Raw genomic sequence first — 13,558 nt, forward strand, 5'->3', positions numbered from 1 at the left:
ATTGTGAAGATTCAAATTCGACAAATATATTGGAATGGATTTTTTGGATTTAGAAATTTATTATTTATTTATTAAATGCAATAAATTATAACTATTGCAATTAATCAAAGAACATATGTTTTTTTATTTATATATTTATTTTTAAAGATTTATAATATTTTAAAACGAGTTTTATAAAAATTAAGTATATTATTAAATTAAGACAACTTAATAATTTATAATTAATAATTAATTTTGAACATTGGATAATTTTTTAGTATAATAATAAGTATAATTTATACATATTTAACCTCGAACTTGACCCTGATGCAATTCTTAATCCATTAAATTTAAAAAGATTTTTAGCATGGCTAATTAATAAATTGGATATATCAAAGATTTATAGTTAAATTAAATTAAATTAGAAGAGCTATTTTTAAAAGCCAGATATGAGCCCCAGTTACAAGCTAGAATTAAAACAACCATTCCACGTTATTTTCGATTCGTAAATCTTTTCTTTATATTAATATAATAAACGAGTGTTTTTAAATTATATTCATACTCAGTATTATAGTGTTTACAAATTTTGCATTTTTTAGCGCAATCGTTTACCAATTGTCACGTTGCCATTTAAAATATAAGAACTATTATTGTACGTAGCCCTTGCAAGTTTAATATATAAATAACTGTCCTAAAATTGATTCGCCCATAAGGAAAATAAATTAGATGCTTTATTAACCCTTCTTAGCTTTCTATACTAAGGATCGGTACGGATAGATTTCACCCAGGCCCTACCCGAAATTTTTGGTCCGGCCCTTATAATCATTTACCCGGGCTGGCCGAATGATATAAAATTTGACCAGTTCGTAATAATTCTTATGAAGGAAAAATTATGAATTTGCATTATATAATAACGGTTAAAAACTATAAGAAAATAAATTTCTCCACAAATTTACCTGTCCGGTCCGAAAATTATTTTACCCAAGCGCATCGGGTTTTTTGGGAATCTACAAAAATGTTTGGCCCTATAGCTGAACTAATAAGCATTGGATATAGTGTTGTTAAGCGGCTCGATTGGAGCCAATTTTTAAAAACGGCAAACTCAATATTTTATTCAGAAAAATATTACGTAAGCCTAAAGATTTTGTTCATATATGTCACAAAGGTTTGGACATCTATTAGCGAAATCTCTAGGCTTAGGCAATATTTTTCTGGCTAAAATATTGAGTTAGCCTTTTTTAAAAATCGGTTAAAAACGAGCATTTTAGCAACACTAATTGGATATTCAAATATTGTTTTAATAAAATGAGAAAAAAACCTAATGTTCATTATAATATGATTTCCCTGATTCAAAAAAAGGAAGTTGTATATTACCCATGCCCAATATCATTCAAAAATTTTGTTGAAAGAGTAGGGATAATGAAATGTGTAAAATAATTTATTTTTTAAGACGTATATGTTCTTGACTTCCCCCCTAATGTTGATTTATAATAAAAAATTAATTGATTTTAAAAGCCAATATATATATGTGACAACAACCTTACACTTTTTATGAAATTCTTTATTTTATAACCTATTTTTCTAAAAAATGTATTAATTAATTACATCATACAATCATAAAAATATATAATAATAAAATGACCTTTACAAAATGTAAAAATAAATTGAAAAAAAAACACACACAAAAAACAATTTCCCTTTCAAAATCAACGAAAAAAAGAACTATTGCGGTTGAGTGTCGATAAATATTTTATTTTTTGTAAAACCTCGAAGAAATTGATAAAACAAATTTATACTAGTTTAAGATCAAATAATTATAAAATATCATTAAAAAATTTTAAATAAATTTTTTTTGTTATGTTCAGTTCAACCTTCTTCTTTTGCCTTATTACGAAGCAACAATGTTTCATTCGGTTAATTAATTATAAGGTCATCTTTTTTTAAGAACTAATAATATCGCTTTGCCAATAGATAATCATTTTTTGTTTATAAAATATATATTTTATCTATTGATTTGATCATATCTTTTTCGACATTTTATAATGATCAAATGGTTAAAAGTTTTCAATGTTAGATAAGTTTTTATATTTTTTAAAAAATTATAATTATTTTTGCACCACAAATCTGCAAATGTCAATCATTTAAGCCCTGTCTAGCCTGGATTTTATTTTTTATTTTATGTCCAGCCTGGACTTAAATTTTTTTAACCCAGCTCGTATTTTTTTTATTTTTTAGACCCAGCCGCCATCCTAGTATTTTAAAAATTTTGACCATTTCGCAGTTAAATAATTTTAGTGTATTGTATTAAAAAATTTTTTTATTGTTTTATAAAGGAATTGCAAATTTGAAAATATATGAATTTCAAACTGGTTAATTTATATTATTTAAATTATTTTCAAAAAATTTTGCCTGGCTCGTTTTGATTTAAGTTTCACCTGAATTTTTAAAATCATACAATTTTACGGCCAGTTGCTGATATATAACGTAGTATGGTGTGATCTTTTAATAAATTATTTTTATAATTTAGGCCAAATTTTAATAAAAGTTTAAAAAGTAACGCGGTAAACAAGTCTGTTAGTTTACAAAACTAGCTAAAAATAATTTTTGCTTTGTGAATTTCTTTTAAATAAGATTTTTGAGTATTTTATGATTTTATTTTTACTTTATATTTCCCCATTTGTTGAGTATTTTTATGATTTTTATCAGAGACCTGCAGAGGTACCATTTGCACTGTCCGGCCCGGATTTTTTAAGCCCGGCTCGGAATTTTTTAAAATTATATTCGACCTGGTATATACAAAAAATTCATCTATTCGGTATTTTATCATATTTTTGGCTAGTATTATCATTTAATAAACAAGCATATTAGCTAATGTTGTTAAACGGCTCCCTTTGAGCCGATTTTTAAAAATGGCTAACTCAATATTTTCGCCAGAAAAATATTGACTAAGCCTCGAAATTTCGATACTATATATCTAGACCTTTGCTCCTTCTATGAACAAAATTTTCAGGATTGCGTAATATTTTTCTGGATAAAATACTGAGTTAGCCGTTTTTAAAAGGATCAAAACGAGCCTTTTAACAACACTACATATTACATATTTTATTTATTTTTTTATTCTAAACAGATATTTAGTATATTATAAATTGATCTATAAAAAATTTGTGTAAATATTTTGAGAATATACTATATTAATTCTATTTATACAAAAAATAAAACTGATATTTTAAATAATAAAAAATATAACATATCTAATATATATAATCTCCATAATCAAAACATGATCGTTTTCGTATCTTCCTAAAGTATTTAAAATTTAAGGAGACTATATAGTGTAATGTTATTTTTTTGCTCTCTACGAGAGTGTAACACAAACCTCCCGTTACAAAGTTGTACGTTTTAAGCATGCACCAACTTGAATATAATCAAATTTAAAATATTAGTTATATATATATTAATTAATAGCTGATTTTAAAATTCTGCCGTTTATTACCATACTAGCTGACGCGGTTGAAGGGTGATTATTTAGTTTGTGTGTATGGTACTAAATATACTTTATTAATAAATTTTATATAAATATTAAAATTTAGGAGAAAAAGAGGTAAAATTGTTGCAATGTATACCGTAATCATGTAATAGAAATATCAAAATTTAATTTGTGATGGAAATCATATTGGATAAAATTTAAACTAGAGATGCTTTAAGATTGTTGAATTTTAAATATGGGTTATACATTGGCCTGAATTTTTTTTTTTGCAGATATAGTTAGGCCTGATCAAAAAACCAAATTCCATGCAACTTTCATAAAATTTTGCCATTTATTTTTATTGTTATTTAATAAAAATGTCTTAAATTTAATTTTATATTTAGAATAAAATTTAGATTTGTGATAGAAATCATATTGTGTAAAATATAAAATAGAAATGCTTGAAAATTTTGTAATTTTAAATATGGGCTAGACATTGACCTGAAAATTTTTTTTGCAGAAATTGCCAGGCCTGATTGAAAAACCAAGCCCATGCAACTTTCATATTCTGATTTTATTTTTATATGACTTTTATATATTTTATCTCAACTAACAAAATTATAATTGTCTTTAGTTAGCTTGATAAAATTTTCCCAACAATATGGTTTTCAGAGATTTACCTATCTCCAGGATTGGGAAAAAATTACAAAATTATTATGGGTTGGCCAGGTTTTAGAAAAAAAATTTCAGGCCAATGTCTGCTCCATATTTAAAATTAAAAAATTTTCAAGCATATCTATTTTAAATTTTACCCAATATGATTTCTATCACAAATTAAAATTTTATTCTAAATATAAAATTTAATTTAAGATATTGTTATTAAATAATAGAAATAAATGAAATATAAAATTAAATTTAAGACATTGTTATAAATTACAATAGAAATAAATGGCAAAATTTTATGAAAGTTGCATGGGATTTGGTTTTTTGATCAGGCCTGGCTATGTCTGCCAAAAAAATTTCAGGCCAATGTCTACCCCATATTTAAAATTAAAAAATTTCCAAGCATCTCTATTTTAAATTTTATTCAATATGATTTCTATCACAAATTTAAATTTTCCTCTAAATATAAAATTAAATTTAAGACATTATTATTAAATTACAATAGAAATAAATGGCAAAATTGTGGGGAAGTTGCATGGGACGTGGTTTTTTGATCAGGCCTAGCTGTGTCTGCATAACAAAATTTTGAGGCCAAAAGCATATTTAAAATTCAAAAATTTTGTAGAATCTCTATTTTTAATTTTACCCATGATTTCTATCACAAATTTAAATTTTGATATTTCTAATACCATTAATGCTCACGGGTTACATTGCAACAATTTTATCTTTTTCTCCTAAATTTTAATATAAAGCATATTTAGTACCATATACACAAACTAAGTAATTACCCCGTCATTCTTGACGGGCTATTAACTAGTAATATATATAAAAGCCGTGTCATAGTCACAGTCACAATTTATAATATATAAAAAATCGTCAACTTTGAAAAGCGTCTGTGGCCTAATCGGCAAGAGCATCGCTCACGAAGCTGATGGCTTTGGGTTCGAATCCTAGCAATCCATTTTTTTTGTTAATCTAACTTAGTATACTTTTTTTTTAATTATATAGATTCCTTATTTTTTTTAATTTTTATTATTTATGTACTCAATAAAAAATTTAATTTTGCCAGATGAGGGTTTTGTATATTGTTATCATGGAAACATATTTCGGATTTGGACTTATTAGAATGAGTCTTTTAAAATTTGCTTCAAGAAATTGAAAATCAATTATTTTAGGAAGAGCATCTAGATTGTTCCATCATCATGATGCCAAATAATTATATCCAAATCAAATTTAGATTTAAGATAATGGATGTGATAATGAATACCTAGGAAAAAAAACGAGGACGTTTTCCCTCTGCTGGATCCTTTTGTCAGAATCTATGACATGTGGGCTGAATAAAGAAGTTTTAATTTTGCAGTATGTCTCTAGGAATTTTGAATAAACAGGAAATTTGGGATAAAAACAATTTATGAAATGTTCACAAAATTTGCTATTGAAAGCATTTTTAAAGTCTACTTTGATAAATACCCATGCTAGGAGGAGGATTTTGGAATACAAATAGCATGTGAAGCTATGCCTTCTCCCTTAACACCAAATCCTAATTTATAAGTATACTTAATAAGTTAAGACCCTGGGTTTTGACCCATGGCAATTATTTTTGCTAATAATCTTCTAAATAGCCCATTGCTATGGGGTGGATACCACCACGGTGTTTGTGAGATAATCAGGTTTGCCCCCGTGATTGATTCGAATCTATTATGGCAAGTCTTTTTTTAAAAGAGTATTTAGGAACGTTTTAAAAGCATTTAAATGATTCTTTGAGAAGAATGTAGATTTTATACGAAGTGAGAGAGCAAAAACCATTGCGTCTGGATGTGGAAAATTTCTTAAAAGAATTGATAAATATTATAATTCACAACATAATTTTTTTTCCATATTTTTTATAATATATTTGGCCTTTTCTCTAAAAATTTATAGAAATATTGGAAGGATGAATACGGATAATCTATTCCTCTCATTTGACTATTATTCTGATTCATCCATCGTCAAATGAAGGTAAAATTTATTATTTATCCATACGGAAAAAATTCTGATTATCCTTCATTCTTGACGGGCTATCAGCTATTATTATATAATAATGTATATTACCTATTATACTTTGCGTATTTATTCCATGGCAGGAAAACTATAATTATATTATGTAATAGATACTATGAGTGTCAAGTGTTAACTTTCACCCAACATTATATTAATCATAACTATATATAATCACTATAACCATATCTAATTGACGAATATAATAATTCATGTTGTGTAAATTTTTTAAAAAAATTTTCAGGCCCGGCCCGGCCCGTGTATATTTTAAAAATTTAAAATACGGTCTCTGATTTTTAACTTGTTCGATTTCTGTTATTTTTGTATTTTTTATTCCCTCCAATTTTTAAGTATATTTTATAATTCCTAATTTTACCCCTTTTTCGCTTAATTTTGTATTTTTTTTCATTTTATTATTTCTTAAATTTCTCATTTCCATCTACCTTTGTAATTTTTCCGCAAATTTTTGAGTATATGATATTTAATTATTTTTTAAAATTTGAATTTGATTGTTCCTCATTTTCGAGTACCTTTTGTTTTTTTTCCATCCATTTTCTTCTTTAACTTGTTTATTAGCTAAACACCCGCTATTCTATCTGATATTTTTCTAGTTGTGAACTATAAAAATCTAAACTGAAGTATTCATATTATTTGTCCTAATCAACCCATCCCACCCTTCTATAGCCTCTGAAAAAGGCATAAAACATCATGTTAAACGTTGAATTTAATACTTTTATTTTGTAATAGAATATAACGTGTATAAATATAAGAGAATGGTATTGCAGTGTTATATTTGCTGAATAAGGGTCTTATTTCTGAAAATATTTGATGCTATATTTTTTTATTTCAAAAATTTTGATAGGCAATCATCTTAAATTTTCCAAATTTTTAAAAAAGAGATATCAGAATAGATACTTTGTTCTAAAACTTATACATTTTGATTTTCTACGAATTTCTTTAAATATGATACTAGTTTATTTTTTATTATTTCAGTCTGTGAAAGCCTTATCCAAGGTCATTCGAGTTTAAAAACCAAATGTATTATGGAGAAAATAATACACTTATCTTCATATATATATATATATGCTAGATTCTAAAAAAATTAAGATAGTTCAAATAGCTCAAGTGCAACCTTCACTTTTTATAGTGATAAATGCGATGGCTTTGAAACACCTATTGAAATTAGCCATGGCAAAGTATATTATCCAAGCTCAACTATTATATATATATATATATATATCTCTAAAATAATTTTATAAACTTAAACATTATAAAATATAAACCATATTAGTGTAAAGACATTAATCAGAAAGGAAAGTGTTTTGAAAAATATTTGAAGGAAAACAGCTCAGTTAGAAAACGAAATCTTTTATTAAAAAATAAATAAAATTTTTAACTTTTTAAATGAATTAACTTAAAAAACGAACATGTTCATCAAAAAAAATGAATATTTTTATATTCAAAATTCATCTAAAATAAAAGTAATGCCATTCACCTTTAGAATTTTTTTTTTATTCAAGAACTACTTCTTCACTTTAGACGAGTTTGTTTAATTTGATGAAAATGAAAGTTATAAAATAAGAATATCGACATATCTCCTTCCCTCCTTCCATAATTTATAAAAAAAGTTTCATAATTCAACAGCTCTATTAAATAAATGTTTTACATATGAATCTTTTTTTTTTAAATTTATTAATTTTGAAGAAAGGTATTGGCTAGACAATGTTAACTGCCAAGGAAATGAAAATTTTATTCACGAATGTTCCTCCAACGGCTGGGGTCTCCACGATTGTTCTATAGCCGAGGCCGCTGGGGTAGAATGCGTTAATTACCCAACCGAATCGCATAATACCAACAATGATGGAAGAGTCGTGACTCCAAGGGTTTTATTATAATATAAATTAGATATTTAGCTCAAAAGAGGTTAGTTAGATATTTAAAATAGAGGGTAAATAGAGTTTACTTATATAGACATAATATTAAAAATTTTGTCTATAATTTTATTTTATTTGTTTTGATTTTTAGTTAAATTTTTTCTTCTCAAAATGCAAAATATACATATATCGATATTTAGTATTTTAATTTAAAAGTCAACCAACCATACTAATGATTATGCATATAATTTTTTAAAAAATTCAGATTTCTTCCGCTTCGAGAGGACATTTAGGGTTAAACGATGAAGGGAGTGGCGATAACGACTTCGCTCATGCTCCTAGGCGAAGAATCTCGGTAAATTGTTTTCCATGTTCAATATCATCTTTGTGTCGTATTTTAATTAATAATGAACAAAAATTACATTGGTTAACCTTATATTTAGACAAATTCCAATATGTGAGAACCCTTTTTGTCTCTCAGCCTTCGAAGGCGATTTTAGCCTATCACTCTCTTGACCATGAAAATTTAAAATTTATTTAATTTTTATATAGTTAGTTCTTGGGAGTATAATTATTTATAACATCAGAAGAAACCATAAAAGATCGGGATTACCCCACAAAAACATTTGATAATAAATACAACTTGTAAAATCTTAAAAACATATTTTAGTCATAATTTTTTAAAAAGATTATTTTATATATATTATCAATTTTTTTGAAGAGGCATTGAATACCTAAAACCCTATATAAATTAATGCATATAAAGAGGTTTATACAATTGAAAAGGTATAATAGGAAAACATTTTACAAATTTTATCATTTGGTGGAAAAGAAGAAAAGGAAATAAAGAACCACGACTTTCATGATTTTATGTGGTAATATATAAATTAAAAAAATTTGATTACTGTCTTACTTAATCTTAACAAGAGGTGGCCTAAAACAAGGGCAGGCGAAACAGCTACTTAATGAAAATCTTTTAAAATATTTAATTTAACTTCAGTTTCAGTTTTTTTTTTTATTTTTTTTTGAAAATGCATTAGATTTTAATTATGTATCAAATCAAAATCATATTAAATCTCGTAAAATTTCTCTTTGCATTCATTCCAAAATTATTCCCTCTCTTTTTCAAAGGTCATATTAAATTAATTTAAATTTTTTGTTTTCCATAACTAGCTAAATTAGGGGATCTTTTTTATTCATAATTATCGTATTAACTATATAATTTTAAAAAAAGAAAAGATTTTGCTAAAAGGGGGAAAAAATTAAATATCATCTTTCCTTCTCTGGGCCGGGCCTGGTAACTTATAAAAAAATTTTATTTGGGCAGGTCCGGGCAAAAAAATTAACGGGAGCAGGCAAAAATTAAAAATGCCCGACACGCTTATTAGAGATCAGAAATAATGTTATTCTGTTATAATAATATATATTTTATTTGCTTGTAATTTTAATGATTAAATGACCTGTTACTATGATCATTCATTCATAAAAATAATTTCCTTTCCTACATTTTGTGTTTAGTGCTTAATATGAAAATCATAAAATCGAAATCCTCATCATTATTGATTATTTTAGGGTATATTTCTGGATTTAAAAAAAGCAAGCAGAGCCGGCCAGGGTACAAAATTGGGTTGGCCGTACAAAAACAAAAATTCCAATCGGGCCTGGCCTGAAAGTTTTGTCATTTGCAGACCTCTAGTATATATATATATATATCGTAGGATATTAAGGAATTTAGTGTGCAGTTGGGTTCTTTAGAGTTCCTAATAGATATTTGATTTCTATAATAAGTAAATGTTTTAAAATAATAATGAAAGCTTGAAATTATTTATGATAATAATACTAATAACATTTGTCAAATCCTATAAACAATAATTTTTAAAACTAAAATTTAAATATTTGTAAGATTTTAGTAATCTTTTTTAGTTGTTATTCTTTAATTACATAATGATTCATTTATGCCAGTGCTGTCAGCTACAGTCACCCCACCTTAAGTTACAGCATGAGGCACCATATTCATTTTTTAAACAGTCTTTATTTATTTTAAATTATATTTTTTTTAAAAATTATTTTATATGATTTTTGTTTTATCCATTTTAAAATCTTGCAGATTAGAAGAAATCGTTTAACTCAGCATCTTTTTGATGCCTCATAATTATATAATAAGATATGTTATCGACAATATGCGTAATCAAACAATACCAGAGCTGTAGTCAAGAGGACGCGTAAGGCTCTTGGCAATATGACAAATTTTTAGCATTTCCAAAAAAAAATCAAAAATAAGGGGCAAAACCTTCAATTTGTTATGGATTTTTTGCATATTTTTAATCTTTCTTTTTATACAATGCAATAAAAGTATATTCTATTACGAAAATAGCAACATTTACACAAATCATTATACTTTTTAATTGAATAGGATATTGTTCGCGATAGGACCCAAATGAAAATAAGACTAGTGGGTGGGCGTTCCTCTTCACATGAAGGAAGGGTTGAAGTGGATATGTTTGGTAATAATCGTTGGGGGCTTATATGCGGAGATGGATGGATGCTTATGGAAGCCAATGTAACTTGCACTCAATTGGGATTTGGGTTCGCTAAAGCGGCTCCTCAGGTCTAATATATGATATATATAATCACATTATCATTGAATCGATAGAAATTTTGTACTTGCACTTAAAGTCCTAATACTCATTTAGATAAATGAGAATCCATTAATGGGAGCGCTAAATCCTTAATCAAAATTGTCTTATCTTCAAAACTTTTAACTCGAAATTTTTTAATAGTAGAATTATATTTTGTACCGATTTTTATCAAATTATTTTTATTTTATTTATTTAACAGTTTTATTAGTGAAAATATTATACTCAATTTTTTTTACCTATAATTATTCAATTATCTATAGACACATGTATTTGGTGGTCGAAGAGAAGACATTATTTTAAACGGTGTAACTTGCAGAGGGACCGAAAGAGATTTAAGCGAATGCGAATTCAAGGAGGTAGCTGAATCAAATTTGCAGTGTCCGGGAGGCAATGACTTCGCAGGAGTTGTATGTGGAGAAGGTTTAAGAATTTTTTAATTTGAGGTATATTATTATAAGTTATTTTTGCTAAGCCAAAATAGTCACTTATATAAATTGGCAAGAGCCTAATAACAAAGCCTCTTTATGGGATATAAAGGAGATTTTGCTTTGGAAATTTAAAAGTCATCCTTTTTAATTAATTTAAAAAAAAATACTGTCTAAAAAAAATTATATTATATTATAAATAATTTTTTTTTAAAGAATTGAGGGTCTATTCAAATTTATAATTAAGCTTAAATGACGCTAATAACTAAAAATCATATAATCCACCCATTTGAACGGCAATCGATCAATCGCTTTACAAATATTTTCAGGACACAAATCTTCCATAATAAAATAATGAAAAGAAAAACCCCTCGGCCAAATTTTTTTTAAAATAAATAAGCGAATAGTTTTATATTATAAACATTATTAATTGATATTATATAATTTATCTATATATATATATATACTATTTTAGTTCGTTCGCAGTAAATATTTAGTAAAGACCTATTACAGGCCGGTATACTAGTTTCCCTAAGACTTTAACGTTATTTTTTGAAACCGGGACATATCTGGATTAAAATCTACTTTAAAATCTTAGGTCAACTAGGCTGCAGAATATAAAAATCGAGTCAATAAAATTATCAAAAAATTAAATTTTATTAACTATGGCTTGGCAGGGCTAATGTTGTTTTAATTATCCATACCAGGCTTGTGCAAAACTTATATCGACGGGGGGAGGCCTATGGCGCAGATTGTGATTGAAATTGGAAGAGGGTAAGTAGTCACGACGTCGCTATCCTTATTTAAATAAAATATTTATTTTCTTAATGATAATTTATATTTGGATTTTTTTTTGCTAATTTCGATTTGGTAGATGGTGTTAGGGGGGGGGTTTGGAGATAGATAGGGAGTAAAGTTTTGACGAGGTAATATCGTATTTGTTTAGGAAGATGTAAAGTCTCTGTTTTGTATTTGGATACCTCTACAGATCTCTAATTTTTATTATTAAAACCGGAGTAGGGGAAGATGATGGCTTTTTCTATATGATAAATAAAAATTGTTATTTCGAAATAATTATTTATAATTTTTTTAGAGATAATGTTGTGGAATATAATATATACCATTTGGGTAGCTATCTCTTCGATGAAAGAAAATTTCTGAGCGAGAGTATCATTCTGAATATCGCTAATGTCGTCATCATTATTTTCGGCTTACTATTTATCCATGCTAGCCTTTCAGTGGATTGACACGTATTTCGTAGATGGTTGGATGATTATAAGTAGTTTACTAGTTCACCGACTTAACTAACTTAAGTACAGTCATTTGATGCCATATTATGGAGGGACGTAAGTAAGATTGTATAAAGAAAAAGTAGATTTAATTCTTATCTTTTGAACGCCTATATATGTATCTAAGTCAACTTGTTTGAGAACGTCAAGAATCGAGAAGTTTATTCTCTTATGACCCATGTTTCTGATCCATATAAGAGTTGAATAACTAGTTTTTATATAATATATTGCATGACAAATCAACAAGAGTTTGGCCTGACTCCCTCAGATTTAAATTTTTTTTATTATTATTATAACCATTTTTTGGGATCCTATAATATCGTAAAACATAAAGATTTTAAAAATGAGAGTTCAACTTTCAGTAACTCTTGATAGAAAATAACTCTTGAGCCATTGTTTATTTTTTAACTTAGTGGTACTATTTTCCCCCACCATGTTTGTGGATTAACGACCAGGGGTCTTTAATTTGACTGACAATCTGCTTCTTTAGGTTTTTGGATTTTTTTTAAAAAATAATATATTTTGTCCGTTTTGTATCTCTCTTCTAATTTATCAGTTACCTTCATCAAGTAGCTTTTACCGGCGTTGGTAGTACGATATAATGATTTAGTTTTGCCCTCCCATTCTTGATGTGAAAAGTTTTGTGAGATGACTCTTTCTTTTGCTCTGAAATTTGAGATGTTTTTTATCGATGATTTTAGTTAAGTTTGCATAAGGCTAGAGAATCTTGTTTTTGCAGTAACTTCTTGTGGTTTATTATTTAAGCGAAATATATTTTTGGGCCGAAGAGTTTGTCCCAATCAAAATGTTTATATTTTAATAAATTAGGACATCTTAGACATAAATTTATTTTGTTGATTATGATTTTATTCATAAGTTCTTTAGAGTGATGAGCTCTATAATTCATCGAGTTTGGCCATTTTCCAGTGATAGTTGTTTAGATATAAATAGTAGCAGTGTCTACATCCTTGAGGAAATCAAATTTAAGAATATCTCAGATTGCAGGACTCTAAGTAATCACAATAACGAAATTTTCAATTTTAAAATTTACCAATTCTAGCGTTAGAACTTCCTAGAATAGTCGTGAGGTTTGTAAGAGCATACTGTGTCTGGCACCTCTGTCAATTTATTAAGTAATTTAATACTTGAGATTGACCTCAAGTACTCTTTGGTCGATGTATATTTA

General features: G+C 26.8%; 1 protein-coding gene across 4 annotated transcripts in view; it reads left to right on the forward strand.

Annotated features, from left to right (window-relative positions):
- Positions 1-13,558, forward strand: part of LOC135927698 (lysyl oxidase homolog 3-like) — a 31,951-nt gene that overhangs the window by 11,767 nt on the left and 6,626 nt on the right. For all 4 annotated transcript variants that reach the window (XM_065463867.1, XM_065463864.1, XM_065463866.1 and 1 more), the window contains exons 3-6: positions 7,850-8,028; positions 8,285-8,374; positions 10,433-10,627; positions 10,919-11,078. In XM_065463867.1, the coding sequence (XP_065319939.1) occupies positions 7,850-8,028; positions 8,285-8,374; positions 10,433-10,627; positions 10,919-11,078 (624 nt within the window). The remainder of the gene's footprint in view (positions 1-7,849; positions 8,029-8,284; positions 8,375-10,432; positions 10,628-10,918; positions 11,079-13,558) is intronic.

The sequence above is a fragment of the Gordionus sp. m RMFG-2023 genome, chromosome 3, assembly GCF_954871325.1.
Source record: "Gordionus sp. m RMFG-2023 chromosome 3, tfGorSpeb1-WG-v2, whole genome shotgun sequence".
Taxonomy (NCBI): domain Eukaryota; kingdom Metazoa; phylum Nematomorpha; class Gordioida; order Chordodea; family Parachordodidae; genus Gordionus; species Gordionus sp. m RMFG-2023.